Genomic DNA, 15469 nt, shown 5'->3' with positions numbered 1-15469 from the left:
TTGGCAATATACATAACCACCCTGAGGCTTAGTTTCCTTCTCTGTGAAATGGAACACCACCTATCTTTAAATGATCGACAGGCAAATTTGTGATATTCTGTCTAAAGTGCCTAGCACTGGTTTTGGTAAATACTAGAAGATGTAGCTATCATTAGAGTCCCAGGATCTAGCTGTACACACCCATCTCTCTGAAAACATATAAATAGAAATGTAGAAATAAAGTGTATGTGAGATTTCTAAGGTTTTTTGAATAACTACAACATCCGTTTAAACTAAGTCATCTTAGCCTTCAGGAGTTGCCTACCCAATGATATTTAACCTGTTAAGGATTTTGTTACACACAGAAGTGTTCTGCATGAGGAAAAAAAAAAAAAGAAACCTCTCACGTGGTCTTCAGGACTCTGAAGGGTGCAGATCCCTAAAAGGGATTCCTATCAGCTCCATAAACAATGGATGCACTGGCAGAGATTGACTAGAGGTGGGGCAAGAACGAAGTGAGATGGAACAAAAGTGGGCAAGGTGTGGTAACTATTAGAAATGTCTAGCAACCTTTAGCACCATTACTAAAGACATTGCTCTCTGTGCTGACAACTGGAAGGCTCATGTGTGTCTCTTCTTCAGGGTAGGGATTAGGGTGCAGCAAGCAAGCCAGGATGTGGCAAGTGTAGGATCAAATCTTTATTTAAATTTTTGATATTTTGTTCATCATGTATTTTTTTTTGCATTGGGTTTAATACTTTAATACATATTAAAATAACATTTATCTTGGTTACTGAGGTTTTGGGAGCTAAGCTTTAAATTTTTTACCCCAGTCCCTGCCCTGCTCTTTGCCTCTGAATTTTAAGTGGTTGAAATATAGGAGTGACTTGTTTGGTGATTCACCAGGAGGACTTACAAGACTCAGTCACAAGTTATGTTCATAGCTAAGATTTAGTACAGCAAAGAATACAGAGTAAAAGCAGCAGAAAAAAAAAAAAAAAAAAAAAAAAAGATATGCATTGATGGTGTCCAGAAAGGTTCAGCAGAGACTTCTGATATTTTTCCTTGTCAGACACATAGGAGTGCTCTTTCTCTAGCAGTGAACTTCAGGTACCTGTGTGGTATGGCCCTACTTAGGGACACCACTTTAAGCTCAGTGACTGAGGTCTTTGTGGAAGTAGGGGGGTAGTTGTCACACACACACGTCTTGTGCAAACATTGCTACACAACAGGCCATGGCAGTAGAAACTCAGAACTCCAACAACAAAACCAGGGGCATATCATCAATATCAATGTTTATGCAAAGCAACTTGACAGGCCAGCATGGCATGGTCCATCATTCCAGCAATATATAACAAAGTTGTCAATCACTAACACAAAGAACACTTGAAGGGACACATTTCTGGGGGGTGGTGAAGGGTCAAACATAGTTCTCTTGGAGACACACAAGAACAACCAGAGCTGCTACATTCACTCTTTTCTCCCAAGGAGTCATGTGTCTAATTGCAATATCACCTCTATTATAAGTAGTCGTGATGCTAAACTGTGCTGATTGAAGAATGTGGCTAGGAATTATGTCAGTAAACTTCCTACTGTTCCCTTAAAGACTAGACCTTGAGGTGGCCCATCTGTGGGAAAATCTGGGGCTGCAGAGAAGCAACTTACCTGCACAGGTAAAAGAGGTATTATTGCTTTGCACAACTATCAAACTGCAAAAGTGAGAATAGAGTCTAATGGCTTTCCAGATCTATCTGGGCAGGTTTGGGCCCATTTCCCATGTATTTTTCAGAAAGAAAGTGGGAAGACAGCATACCTGTCCCTTGAGGAAAGCATCCCCAAAAAGAGAGGATAGGTACGAGCTCATTCCTTTGTGTCAGCATAACAGATATGCTCACCTCTAAACTTGGGGAGAAGTAAGTGAAGGGATATAGGAAACAGGAATATTTTCTCAATACTGGGCATTTGAGCAGATTTTCTGGTGGAAACATGGGAACAAGTGTATGAGCCATTGAAGGTAATGGCCCCCAAATCATGTTTATCTCTGAGAGTAAAGTTCCATCCCACACTTCCAGTAATGGGGAAATGACATCTCCTCTGGTCAGAGTCCAAAATCACTTTTCCTGTTCAAGGTGTGGCTTGAGATGAATTCCCACAACATTAGATGCACACCCTCTTGCCCTTCCACAGAAAGCCACATTGTACTGAGTATCTAACTCTTAGGTAGTTACATGACGCCTCAACAACGTCAGTCGATGTCACAGAATAAAATTTGGTGAACAGTCCAAGGGCCAAATCTTGCCCTCCACGTGTTTTTGTAAATACACTTTCACTGCAACACAGCCATGCCCATTTGTTTATGAATTGTCACTCGCTGCTGTAGCATTACAACAGCAAATTTGAGTCATTGCAACAGAGACCATGTGGTCTGCAAAGCCTAAAATTGGTATTATCTGACATTTACAGAAAAAAGCTTGTCAAACCCTAAAACAAAAGTACTCCTGCATTATTTATGCCACCAATGCTCAAAGAATCAGATCTGTAAGCAGAGTTTCTAAATCAGCTACAAGAAAATGAAAGTAAATTTGTATTTTGCCAATACCACACTATTAGAACAAGTTGAGAAGAAGGCCAGTATAGATAAGAAAAGAAATCAACACTGTTTTTATAGGCTTTTGTTCTTGAATTCGAGTGCGTATAAATTCAAGCTGCTTGCTTTTGATTTAGCTGCTTTGAAAACTTTAACTGAGCCCTTGAAATTGCAAAACCTGCCTTGAGTCTTGTGAAAGTCAAAGGGGAAGTGTTCAAATACCTGCAACAAGATGCAGATCGCTCTGGGGAAGAGATGGGTGTGGAGGAGTCAGAAAAAGGAGCCCAGATAGGATCAAACAGTAATTAATGCTGCCCACTTCTCCATAGAAGGTAAAGGAATTTTAAACATTTCTATTAGACATATTCTTTTCATCTTATTCATGCCATTTAATGCTTTAGCAAAGACACCTTTTAAAAAAGAGAATATAATATCATTATAAATTACAAAAATTATACTGTACTGGCCAGGCACAGTGGCTCACACCTGTAATCTCAGCACTTTGGAAGGCCAACACAGGCAGATCACTTGAGGTTAGGAGTTCGAGACCAGCCTAGCCAACATTATGAAACCCCATCTCTTCTAAAAATACAAAAAAATTAGCCTGCATGATGGCACATATCTATAATCCCACCTACTCGGGAGTCCAAGGAAGAAGAATCACTTGGACCCAGGAGGCAGAGGTTGCAGTGAGCCAAGATTTTACCACTGCACTCCAGGCTGAGTGACAGAGCAAGATTCTGTCTCATTCTCTTGATCTCAGCAAACCAGAGGTTATAATTTTCATTAGCAGTTATTACTAGGGTTGTAGCAGTACATGAGAAATGAAGGCATTGAAGAGAAAGAAAAAAACTTGCTCCCTTAATACTTCAGAGTGGAACATGCCTTCGAGAGACATAACCCAGCATCAGAATAAAATGAGAAAACACTGTGAACCCTAAATATCTGAGACAGGTCTCAATTTAGAAAGTTTATTTTGCTAAGGTTGAAGACACTGATCCATGATACAGCCTCAGGAGTCCTGATGACATGTGCCCAGGTGGTCAGAGCACAGCTTGGTTTTATACACGTTAGGGAGACATAAGACATCAATCAACATATGTAAATGAACATTGGTTCAGTCCAGAAAGGCAGGACAACTCAAAGTGGAGAGGCGGCTTCCAGGTCACAGGTAGATAAAAGAGAAATGGTTGCATTCTTTGAGTTTCTGACTAGCCTTTCCAAAGCAGGCAATCAGATATGCATTTATCTCAGTGAGCAGAGGAGTAACTTTGAATAGAATGGGAGACAGATTTGCCCTAAGAAAATTTGTTCCCAGCTTGACTTTTCCTTTTAGCTTAGTGATTTTGGGATCCCAAGATTTATTTTCCTTTCACATTTACCCCCTTTTCTATTTAAAAATCTTTCGGAGAAAGCATTTTAGAAGGAAATGAGTCTGGTCTCAGCTTTCATCTGATCTCTCATGGCTAAGATGGTTTATTCCTAGATAGGTAGGTACCAAGTTATTAGGAAAGCTCATTTTAAGCAGCTTGTGAAGTCTCACATCCTATGAAAAGAAAATAGGGGGAGGAGGGGAGAAGAACAACAACAAACAGAAGAAAAACAGATAGTGTTAATCTGACACTGGGACCCATATGCCATATGCTGGTCTGGCAACAGTGTGCCTTTGACATCAATGATTAATTTATAGGGAAGCTGAACTTTTATCTCTCAAAATTGGCCCTTACAATCTCACATGCCCACCTCTTTTATAATAGTTGCTGGGCATTGAGGAGTTGAATAGCTTTAATTTTTGCCCTGTGTCTCAGAAAAGTGGTTTATTTTGATTGGCATCTTCTACCAGGCCTGAAGATGAGGCTTTAATTAATGTCAATGTTTAAGATTTAGCAGGACTTGGTGTCCTTTTTAGACCCAGGAGTCAGAGCTCTGTAACTCAGTATCACAAGGACTTTAAAAGCACATACAGAAAGATACATGGATGTAGCAATCTTAATTTAAAAAATTTTGTTTCAGTTTTTTCTAAGCAAACCGAAGCTTAATAATAATGACATAGGAATCATTTCAATGAAACATAAAATCTGTTAGGCCAGTTACTAAAGGACAAAACCAAGGACCTTCTCCACAGCACAGAATATTATGTTGGAAGAAAATATTTCCTTTAACTCTTTAAGAAAACATTGTTGACATCAGACCACAACAACTAGAACTCAAGGTAAAAAGAAACTTATATGAGCTAAAAATGAGTTGAAAGAGAGCTTATTCTATCACGCCCTTTAAAAAGGGAGAAGAAAACAAAAATGGTGAGATGCAATAAAAGTTGAACTTTGAGTTAAAAACATTTTAAATATCAAGAGGAAATCAATCCCTTAAGAAAATTTCATTGTTCTAACCAATTATTTAGTGTATAAGTGTTTTTTACATCAAATCCAAACTCTAGAAAGACCATTATAATTCCCCTTTTATTGTAAACAACTTGATCATATAAGAGTTTTTATTTTTATTTTTTAAATTATCTTATTGTGCCTTACACAGACCACTCTTGATGTGCTTGGACTTTCTGGTTTATCCTGAACATCCCTCTTTCTTAAACAACCAGTCATGTTATTCTAGGATTAAATTTACCATACAAGATTCTTTTCATATAAAATTATTTATCTTTAAGCTTTTATACTAAATTATTTATAAAATTATTTCTCATATAAAATTCTAGGATTAAATTTGCCATACAAGATTCTTTCTCATACAAAATTATTCATCTTTAAGCTTTCTTACATATATATGTGTAAATAGCCTTAAATTTGCACATTAAAAGAAACAACTCAGGTGAAAATCAGCAAAATTTACATCACGAAGTATGAAGAGAAAATATCTGGTGTGCTAGAGGGAAATTAAAATGGATTTAATTGCCAATTAAACAAAAAATTATAGAAATTATAAAGGCCTTTCAGATATACACATGCACACACACACACACACACATACATACACACACACACACACAAAGATCCTATAATTCAGGAACTCTATAGTTTGCAGATGGACCCTGGGGTTCTCTTTTCCTTAATGTAAATGTGCACAAAAACCGTATTTTATTTTACATAAACTCTGGCAAGTAGAGGTGCCATAAAATTTATGGAGTGCTTGAAAGGGGAGTCATTCTCCTTGTTTTCTCCTCATTCTTAGATTATTGGTTTCCCCCTTCTTTTTCTTAATAAGAAACTGAGCTGTGGCCTAGGGTTTTGGGTGATGAATCAGTATGTGCTGCTTGTAAGCAGGACTCCACAGTGTGTCACCGCTGGGTTGTTTCTACCCTCTTACATGCCTCAGTTTCTCCAGAGTTCTATTATTTCTGAAAGGGCTCAAAACACTGGGTAATCAGCCCTTATATGTGTTTCCTGGATGAGCCTTTTTAAAAATTAACTTTTATTCCAGGAGCTGTATCTCATGCCTGTAATCCCAGCACCTTGGGAGGCCGAGATGGGATCACCTGAGGTCAGGAGTTCAAGACTAGCCTGGCCAACATGATGAAATCCTGTCTCTACTAAAAATATTTAAAAAAAAATTAGCCAGGCATGGTGCATGCCTATAATTCCAGCTACTAGGGAGGCTGAGGCAGGAGAATTGTTTGAACATGAGAGGAAGAGGTTGCAGTGAGCTGAGATCGTGCCACTGCACTCCAGCCTGGATGACAGAGCAAGACTCCATCTCCATAAAAATAAGTTAATTAATCAACTTAATTTTTCTTGAGAATTTCTCTGGAGGACTGCTGCATGTCATGGGGGGTCAACCCCCCAGACACTCCCACAAGGCCCCTGGTCCGCTTGGGGCACCTTTCAGCTAGGAAGAGCAAAGGTTTCTCTTCAGAGCTAAGAAAATTCAGTCTCTTATAACAAGTTTTCATAGGTAACAGCAAATGCACACAGACAAGCCAAATCAAGATTAATTTTGGGAGAAAAAGCAATGGAGAAGACCCTTTAGAATACCTATCTGAACTAGAATTAGGATCCTTAAACAACAACTTCCTAGGAGAAAAAAATTAAATAACAGTCAAGGCCGCTTCCTGTAAACTGCGCTATTCCTAGCTTTGTAGTTCTCATTTGCCATTACACACACCAAGGTCAAAACCTCTCACAGTACAAGATCATTTCTGGTAACCCCAAAGCCAAGGAAGTCAGGTCATGCAATACAAGAAAACAGAGCTTTAGACTTAAGAAGAATCTTCCCATGACTCTTGAAACTTTGCAAAGAAAACAGAACACCTCAAAAGGGGTGAATGGCACCTTTGTTCTGAATTCTTTAAAGGGGTTCAAGTCATTAGAAGCCTTCGCTAGATTTTTTTGGTACTGCATGTGGCAAAGAGGACGGAGTTATATTGTAAAAGAAAAGAACTTTTTAAAAAAAGACAGGATGCAAACACAGAAACCAAGCACATAGTTTTCTGCTTTATTTTTCCTCTTTTGCAGCTGCAAGGAATTTTAGCCCAATTAGGGAGGACTTGTTACCCATAATTTGGAATTCTCACTCAGATTTGACCAAGTCGGGTAGAGTTGGTCAAATCTCATGGGAGAAAGAAAAGAAAAAACAACAACAACAAAAAAAAAACCCAACAATGTGATCTCTGAGCACTCTAATGGTAAGGAGAAATTAAGAACAGCTGGTTGTTAACTGTAGCCAAGACAAAACCCCAATTTCAGCTACTTACCTAGGGATGAGTTTTGGGCTGAAGAAGCAGGAGAAAAATCAAACTGTCTTCCCTGTTGGGAGCAACCTCAGACTCTATTACAGAGGAGTTACCTGCCTTCCATCGTCTTCAAAGCAGGAAATGTTGCCTGCCTTGTTGGAAGCAAGTAAAACTCCAAAAAAGGGAATTGTGCAGAAAAATAGATCTTGACCAAATTTGGGGAGATCAGGGATTCTCTGGAGTGGGGTGAGCCCAGACCTCAGCAAATTGTCCTATTGGTTTGAGCCATAAAGTTAGCTCTTGATGGTACCAAACACCAATAGGAGATTAGCCAAAGGTCAGGGGTACCTCCACTCAGAGTCCCTTTGTGGTTGCCAAATGTGAACCCCAAACATCTGAGACAGGTCTCAGTTAACTTAGAAAGTTTATTTTGTCAAGGTGGAGAATGTGTGCCTGTGACACAGCCTTGGGAGGTTCCAATAGCATGTGCCCAAGGTGGTTAGAACACAGCTTGGTTTTATATATTTTAGGGAGATAGGAGACAGCAATCAACATATATAACATGAACATGGGTTCAGCCCGGAACGGTGGGACAACTTGAAGCTGCGGGGTGGGGGGGTCTTCCAGGTCATAGGTAGATAAAAGATAAATGGTTGCATTCTTTTGAGCTTCTGATTAGCCTTTCCAAAGGAAACAATCAGATATGTATTTATGTCAGGGAGCTGAGAGGTGACTTTGAAAAGAGTAGGAGGCAGGTTTGCCCTAAGCAGTTCCCAGCTTGACTTTTCCCTTTAGCTTAGTGATTTTGGGGCCCCAAGATTTGTTTTCCTCTCACACCACTTTTGGACAGAAATTACATACATCTCTCTTCAAAAGAAAGCTACCTGTGAAATAAGCTCTTATCACTAAGTTGCTCCTTATCCATTAACTCCATCTATTAAGTTCCTATATGCAAAGCCCAATGCTGGATAGGGAGACTCGAATGTAACATTTTTCTTTGGCAAACAAGACAAAGAATAAGAAAGGTAATATCTAGTCGCTGAAACTTAGCTCAGTACAGACCTACAGTTATCAACAGTACACCTACTCTGTGTAAGGTACTAGATTAGATACTAAAACTATAAAGCCAGGCACTGTAATTTATGCCTGTAATCCCAGCACTTTGCAAGGCAAGGCTGGAGGATCGTTTGGGGCCAGAAGTTTGAGACCAGCCTGGGTAAGACAGCAAGACCTCAACTTTATAAAAAATTTAAAAATAATTTTTTTAAAAAAGGCCAGTGTATTAGTATATGCTTGTAGTCCTGGCTATTCAGGAGGCTGAGGTGGGAGCATCACTTCAGCCCTGGGGTTCAAGGCTGCAATGAACTGTGATTGCATTACTGAACTCTAGCCTGGGTGGCAGAGTGAGACCCCATCTGCAAAATAAATAACTAAATATATATATGGAGAAAAGTTTCAGGTACAGTCTTCATCCTTGGTGTAATGAGAAAGATAGATGACAAAAATTAGTTAACACTAGGATGCCCAGAGTACTATGAGATCACAGGGAAAAAGTTCAAGGAAGTCTTCATGAGTTACTTAAACCATCCTGAAGGATGGTTAAGATTAGCAAGTGAGAAAAGATGACAGGAAGCAGAGTTATAAAATAACATGGATGGCCGGGCGAGGTGGCTCAAGCCTGTAATCCCAGCACTTTGGGAAGCCGAGGCGGGAGGATCACAAGGTCGAGAGATCAAGACCATCCTTGGTCAACATGGTGAAACCCCGTCTCTACTAAAAATACAAAAAATTAGCTGGGCATGGTGGCACGTGCCTGTAATCCCAGCTACTCAGGAGGCTGAGGCAGGAGAATTGCCTGAACCCAGGAGGCGGAGGTTGCGGTGAGCCGAGATCGCGCCATTGCACTCCAGCCTGGGTAACAAGAGCAAAACTCTGTCTCAAAAAAAAAAATAAAAAAAAAAATAATAACATGGGTATATGTCAGAAATTATTTGAATAATAACAGAACAATAGTAAAAAGTTATCCCTAGCATGTAGAGTCCAGCATGACTAGGGTTGTGAGGTGTTCCCTATCGCTGTACCAAGGCCTTGGATACAAGAAATAAGGAGACAAGACATCAAAGGACTGGATAAAAGCAGCTGGGCTCAGGAGACCAACGCCACTCGCAAGCAGAGACAGACGAGGCCCCAAGCGTCCAGGCACATTTGTATTTATTAGGTATAGGTTGGGGGAAGGGTTGTCAATGAGGTCATCTTAAGGATAGTGATAGGGTCAAGACAACCACATGAGTAATAAGCAAGGGTCCCCCCATTAGGTCACCAAGGCAAGGACGTGGGCAGTGCGCAGCGAGGAGGGTGCAGTGTGCAACATCTCTTATCCAGAGGCAGGCAACTTCTAAGGATTTCTGTGGGAGGAGTCTGAGTCATCAGCACAGTAGCAAGAGAGCTGACACGGGAGGGGTTTTAAGCCCTTGGATGTTCACTGGATTGCCAACCAGAGGCCAGCTTTCCACAAGAACTGGACACAGGATACTACAACTCCCTTACAGGAGGAGTGACTCTTGCTCCAAGCCTGCCATACAGCGGGTATCTTTACTACACTGAATGCTGCCACCTGGGCCAGCCTGCCATGTAGCACACGCCCTTTCAGGGAGGGGTACTACCGCCTGGGCTCTTGATTCCTCTCCTGGTATGGCTGTTTTTTTCCCTAGTACATGCTCCGCACTGTGTCTGCTCTTGACACTCCTCTGACTACAAACCAAGATATGATTATATAAAAGGAAATAAGTGAGCAGTAAGTTATTCTTCAGCACTATCTGTGCCGGGGGTCTGCTTAGCTCTCCTTCCTCAGTGCCCAGAAAGGGAGTAACTCACACTAGCAGATGAGCTCATGAGAGGATTTTGTCAGTTTTGTTTACAGTAAGTGCGGCTCATAGTAGGCACTTGTAAAGTATTTGTTAAATGAACAAAAGGATCCAAGCTCGGGGTTTATGGCAAGAAGCAGCAGGGAGGGAGACAGGACAAAACTAGGGACACCTTGGAAGAAGCTTGGATTGTGTGGGGGAAAACTGAAGATGTTTAAAAAGAAGGATGGCATGCCTGGATTTGTGGTTTTGAGCTTCAGGAGGGAGAAAGGACAGAAGTGGCACAAGGCTGGAGACAGAAAGAAACAAGTTATGTAGCCATTGCTAAAGTCGGGTGAAAGCTGACCAAGGTAAGACATGGAATTTAGTCGTGAACTTGTCACTTAAAGCCATCGGAATTGTTAACATGAAAAAGACTGGCAATATCAAGTGTTGTCAAGGATGCAGAGCTGGAACTAGAAGACTCATCCTCTGCTGGTAGAGTATAAATTGAAAATATATGCAGGCCAGGGGTGGTGGTTCATGCCTATAATCCCAGCACTTTGGGAGCCTGAGGTGAGCAGATCACTTGAGGTCAGGAGTTTGAGACCAGTCTGGCCAAATGGTGAAACCCCATCTCCACTAAAATACAAAAAATTAACCAGGAGTGATGGCGGGAGGCTAAGGTGGGAGAATCACTTGAATCCAGGAGGTGGAGGTTGCAGTGAGTTGAGACCTTGGCACTCCAGACTGGGCGACAGAGAGAGACAAGGAGAGAAAGAAAGAAAGAAAGAAAGAAAGAAAGAAAGAAAGAAAGAAAGAAAGAAAGAAAGAAAGGAAGAAAGGAAGAAAGGAAGAAAGGAAGAAAGGAAGAAAGGAAGAAAGGAAGAAAGGAAGAAAGGAAGAAAGGAAGGAAGGAAGGAAGGAAGGAAGGAAGGAAGGAAGGAAGGAAGGAAGGAAGGAAGGAAGGGAACGAAAGAAAGAAAGAGAAAGAAAGGAAGGAAGGAAGGAAGGAAGGAAGGAAGGAAGGAAGGAAGGAAAGAAAGAAAGAAAGAAAGAAAGAAAGAAAGAAAGAAAGAAAGAAAGAAAGAAAAGAAAAGAAAGAAAGAGAAAGAAAGAAAGAAAGAGAAAGAAAGGAAAGAAAGAAAGAAAGAAAGAAAGAAAGAAAGAAAGAAAGAAAGAAAGAAAGAAAGGAAGGAAGAAAGAAAGGAAAGAAAGAAAGAGAAAGAAAGAGGGAGAGAGGAAGGAAAGAAGGAAGGAAGGAAAGAGGGAGAAAGGAAGGGAGGGAGGGGAAAGAAAAAAGAGAAAGAAAGAAGGAAGGAAAGAAAAACATATGCAGTATAATTTCTCAAACTGTTGGGTACCTTCTACTGAAACAGAACCCACAATCCCACTTTTAAATATACAACAGAAATTAGTGCTTATGTACCCCCAAAGATGTCCCTACAAAGATATGGACAAGAACATCCATAGTAGAACTATTTTTCATAGCTAAAATGGATAAACTGTGTTATATTCATGCAATTGAATACCAAAGAAACGCTGAAAAGTAACTGTACTTTCACTATCCAGATAAGTCTTATAAACATCATATTGAGTGAAAGATGCTAGACACAGAAGACTACATATAAATCAGTGCACCATATTCTGCCCACCCCCACTTTTTTTTGAGACAGAGTCTCACTCTGTCACCCAGGCTAGAATGCAGTAGTGTGATCATGGCTCACTTCAACCTCCACCTCCTGGGTTCAAACAATTCTCATACCTCAGCCTCCTGAGGATTTGTGATTACAGGTGTGCACCAACACACCTGGCTAATTTGTATTTTTAGCAGAGATTTTTGGGGGTTTTGCCATGTTGGCCAGGCTGCTTCCAAACTCCTGACCTCAAGTTATCCACCCGCCTCAGCCTCCCAAGGTGCTCATGAGCCACTGCACCCAGCCTTCCATCTTTAAAAGTCCAAAAACAGGGGAAATGAATGTATCATGCATCCTGCCAAGTCTGGCCATTGAGGTAGCCAAGCCCTGCCTATGTTCCCACCAGGAATTCTTATTTCTACATCAGCTCTGACCTCAGATTTCTCAGAGGATTATGAAACTCCCTTCCTGCCCCAGAACCACCATCCGGCTGCCACCTAAGGCTTAGCAAAGAAAAACTTTGGCAGATCCTTTCTCATACCTTCCTCCCCTGGCCAAGGCCGAAAGAACTAGTTAGTTATAAGGGAGATGGTTACAAACCAGGCAACTCAGCTAAATCATGAAATTCTGCACCCACACTTAGGTAACCCTATTCTCAAGAATCAAAAGAATAATTTGCTGTTACAGAAGTGGAGTCATGAGCAACCCGGTAAGTGAAATGGGATCAAGGTAGAGCTGCAAATCTGGGGTTTACTTTGAAGGAATAAATATAATGAAACACTCAGACAGAATGCTGCTGCCTGGAGAAGCAGAAGACTTAGATGTAGGTATGGTTTCTCCCTGAAGCACACTGGGCACTGAAGTTATTTCTAGACTTTTACAGACCCTGCCCCAATGTCCTAATGCCATTCCTGGTGCCGCCTCCTTACTGGAAACTCAAGTTTTCACCCAATCCCAACCTCACACTCTTCCTTGTCTTCAATCACCTAATATATTTAGCATTAAAGTCTTTGACTTCCATATTTCATCAAACATAACACACTTGTGAAAGATGCATTATTATTTATATACCACTAAAAAGTTTTCAAGTGAAATATGACATAGCCATCCACTGTGAAATGCATTCACATTCAGAGATGTGAACATCTGAAAAGAACACGTGCAGGGCAGGGCCCGGTGGCTCACACCTATAATCCCAGGATTTTGGGAGGCCAAGGTGGGCGGATCACCTGAGGTCAGGGGTTCAAGACCAGCCTAACCAACATGGAAAAACCCCGTCTCTACTAAAAATACAAAAAATTAGCCACGCGTGGTGGCAGGTGCCTTTAATCCCAGCTACTTGGGAGGCTGAGGCAGGAGAATCACTTGAACCTGGCAGGCAGAGGTTACAGTGATCTGAGATCGCACCATTGCACTCCAGCCTTGGCAACAAGAGCAAAACTCTGTCTCAAAAAAAAAAAAAAAAAAAGGAAGAAGAATAAAAGAACATGTGCTTCTTGGAATCAATTAATTATAATACTAGGGAGAAGTCAGGGAATGAGAAATCCCAAGCCGTTTGATTTCAGGAGATTGTGTATGTGAATTAACAAATCCTTAATACCAATGTATAAGAGCTCTGAGAAGTTGCAATGATAGAGTTTGTTTATTTCCAGCATCATTATATGTTTTAGATGTTAGATTAAATAAATAATATGGAGAATTACAGAGATCTGGCAAAGTATTTTTAGCATAATTTTGAAAGGATGCCAAATATTAAGGTATTATGAATTTAATGTGTTTAATGTGTATTTATATTTCAAGTGTCTTGCAGATGATGGAAATAGGTAGGATTAACTTTTCAATCAGGAATAAAATTCCTTAAAGCCTCAACATTTTTGCAGTATCTCAAATCAATAAATGTTTCACCTTTGTGCATTTTTTAAACAGATTTTTGAATTTTGTGGTGCCGATGCTAAAATATTGGAAGCCAAGATTCAAGAATTAATGTAAGCTGATCTCCAAGACAAAATATACTTGTGACATTTTAACAGGAAAGAGCAAATGTGTTTGTGTTTTTATTTCCAGTAAATACTATAGTGTTCTATTGGTCTCTTTCCTAATGCTTTACTGATTGAATGCCCAAATGCAATCTCACTGCACAATTGCTAAAACCTGTTGCAATATCAGAGATTGTGTCATTTCCATTCACCAACTTGGCCTTCCCACTTTCTCTGACCACACTCCTTGGGCAGTGTTTTTATGACCTTCACAAGAGATGTCCTGCACAGCTAAGAAATACCATGTTGTTAAGATTTTCCAGAGATTAGCAAAGATGAAATTCTTCCCAGTGATCAAGGTACAAATAAATGTTGTAATGCCATTGCATGCTTTGAATACATGAAAGCCTCCCTCCATTCAGCCATTTTTTATGGTTCAAAGTTCTTCCTCAATGCATCTTCTTTTTTTTTTTTTTTTTGAGATAGAGTCTTGCTCTGTTGCCCAGCCTGGAGTGCAGTGGCATGATCTCAGCTCAGCAACCTCCACCTACCAGGTTCAAGGATTCTCCTGCCTTAACCTCCTGCATAGCTAGGATCACAGGTGCACACCACCACATCTGGTTAATTTTTCTATTTTTAGGAGAAAAATAATTTTACCATGTTGGCCAGGCTGGTCTCAAACTCCTGACTTCAAGTGATCCTCTCACCTCAGCCTCCCAAAGTGCTGGGATTATAGGCGTGAGACACCATGCCCTGCCATCATTTTATATTTGAACTGTGTCACTTTTCTCTCTCTCTCTCTCTCTCTCTCACTCCCTTTCTAAAATTCTCCTGTAAACACACACACACACACACACACACACACACACACACACACACACACACGAAAGTTCTTTTACTGCCTATTAAAAATAAACTGAGATAACTGAGACATTTAGAGCCCACAGGAGATGGCTTTTTCTATACTATACTAATCGTGCCTATACTGAGGCAGATGAAGACTGGAGTCTTAAGTCATAGACAGAGTGGAGCTGGCTTTCCTAGGCATTAATAACAGAGATTTTGACAAAGCATAGGCTCCACATGCTTTCGTAGAATTCTTTAGGGTAGGCAGAGCACAATGTTTCATGCCTGTAATCTCAACACTTTGGGAGCCTGAGGCAGGTGGATTGCTTGAGCCTAGGAGTTTGAGACCAGCCTGGGCAACATGGTGAAACGCTGTCTCTACAAAAACATAGAAAAATTAACCAGACATGGTGGTTTGCACCTGTAGTCCCAACTGCTTGGGAGGCTGAGGTGAGAGGATTGCTTGAGACCAGGAATTTGAGACCAGCCTGGGCAACATAGCAAGATTCTGTCTTTATAAAAAAGAAAAAAAATACAAAAATTAGCCAGGCATGGTAGGTAGAGCCTATAGTACCAGCTGCTCAAGAGGCCGAGGTGGGAGGATCACTTTCACCTGGGAGGTAGAGGTTGCAGTGGGCTGAGATCTGCCACTGCACTCCAGCCTGGATAATAGAGTGAGATTCAGTCTCAAAAAAATAAAAATAAAATTATTTGGGCTATAGAGGAAATCAGCACATACTAGCTTAAGCGAAAAGGAGAATAAATATGTACTGAGCGCTTACTCTGACAAATATGAAAATAAAACTCAATTCATGGAATCGAAATGCAGAGATACAACCAGCCTTCACATGAGATTAGAAGCAGGGAGAAGAAAGCTATGGGAGACTCAGGATACTTCCAAGTATTTCTGTCCTCTGCTT

The 15469-nt window shown here is 40.6% G+C and overlaps 1 protein-coding gene across 5 annotated transcripts in view; it reads left to right on the top strand.

Moving 5' to 3' along the window:
- TXNDC8 (thioredoxin domain containing 8) overlaps positions 1 to 13761 on the top strand; it is a 33493-nt gene extending 19732 nt beyond the window's left edge. For 2 of the 5 annotated variants that reach the window (XM_010335969.2, XM_003925240.3), the window contains 2 exons: positions 12371 to 12436; positions 13528 to 13761. In XM_010335969.2, the coding sequence (XP_010334271.1) occupies positions 12371 to 12436; positions 13528 to 13554 (93 nt within the window). In that variant the 3' untranslated portion in view covers positions 13555 to 13761. The remainder of the gene's footprint in view (positions 1 to 12370; positions 12437 to 13527) is intronic. The other 3 variants (XM_074392326.1, XM_074392333.1, XM_039475120.2) reach the window with 3 other exon arrangements.
- Positions 13762 to 15469: the final 1708 nt, after the last annotated feature.

This window comes from Saimiri boliviensis, chromosome 2 (genome assembly GCF_048565385.1).
Source record: "Saimiri boliviensis isolate mSaiBol1 chromosome 2, mSaiBol1.pri, whole genome shotgun sequence".
NCBI lineage: Eukaryota > Metazoa > Chordata > Mammalia > Primates > Cebidae > Saimiri > Saimiri boliviensis.
This window is presented reverse-complemented; position numbering and strand designations above follow the sequence as displayed.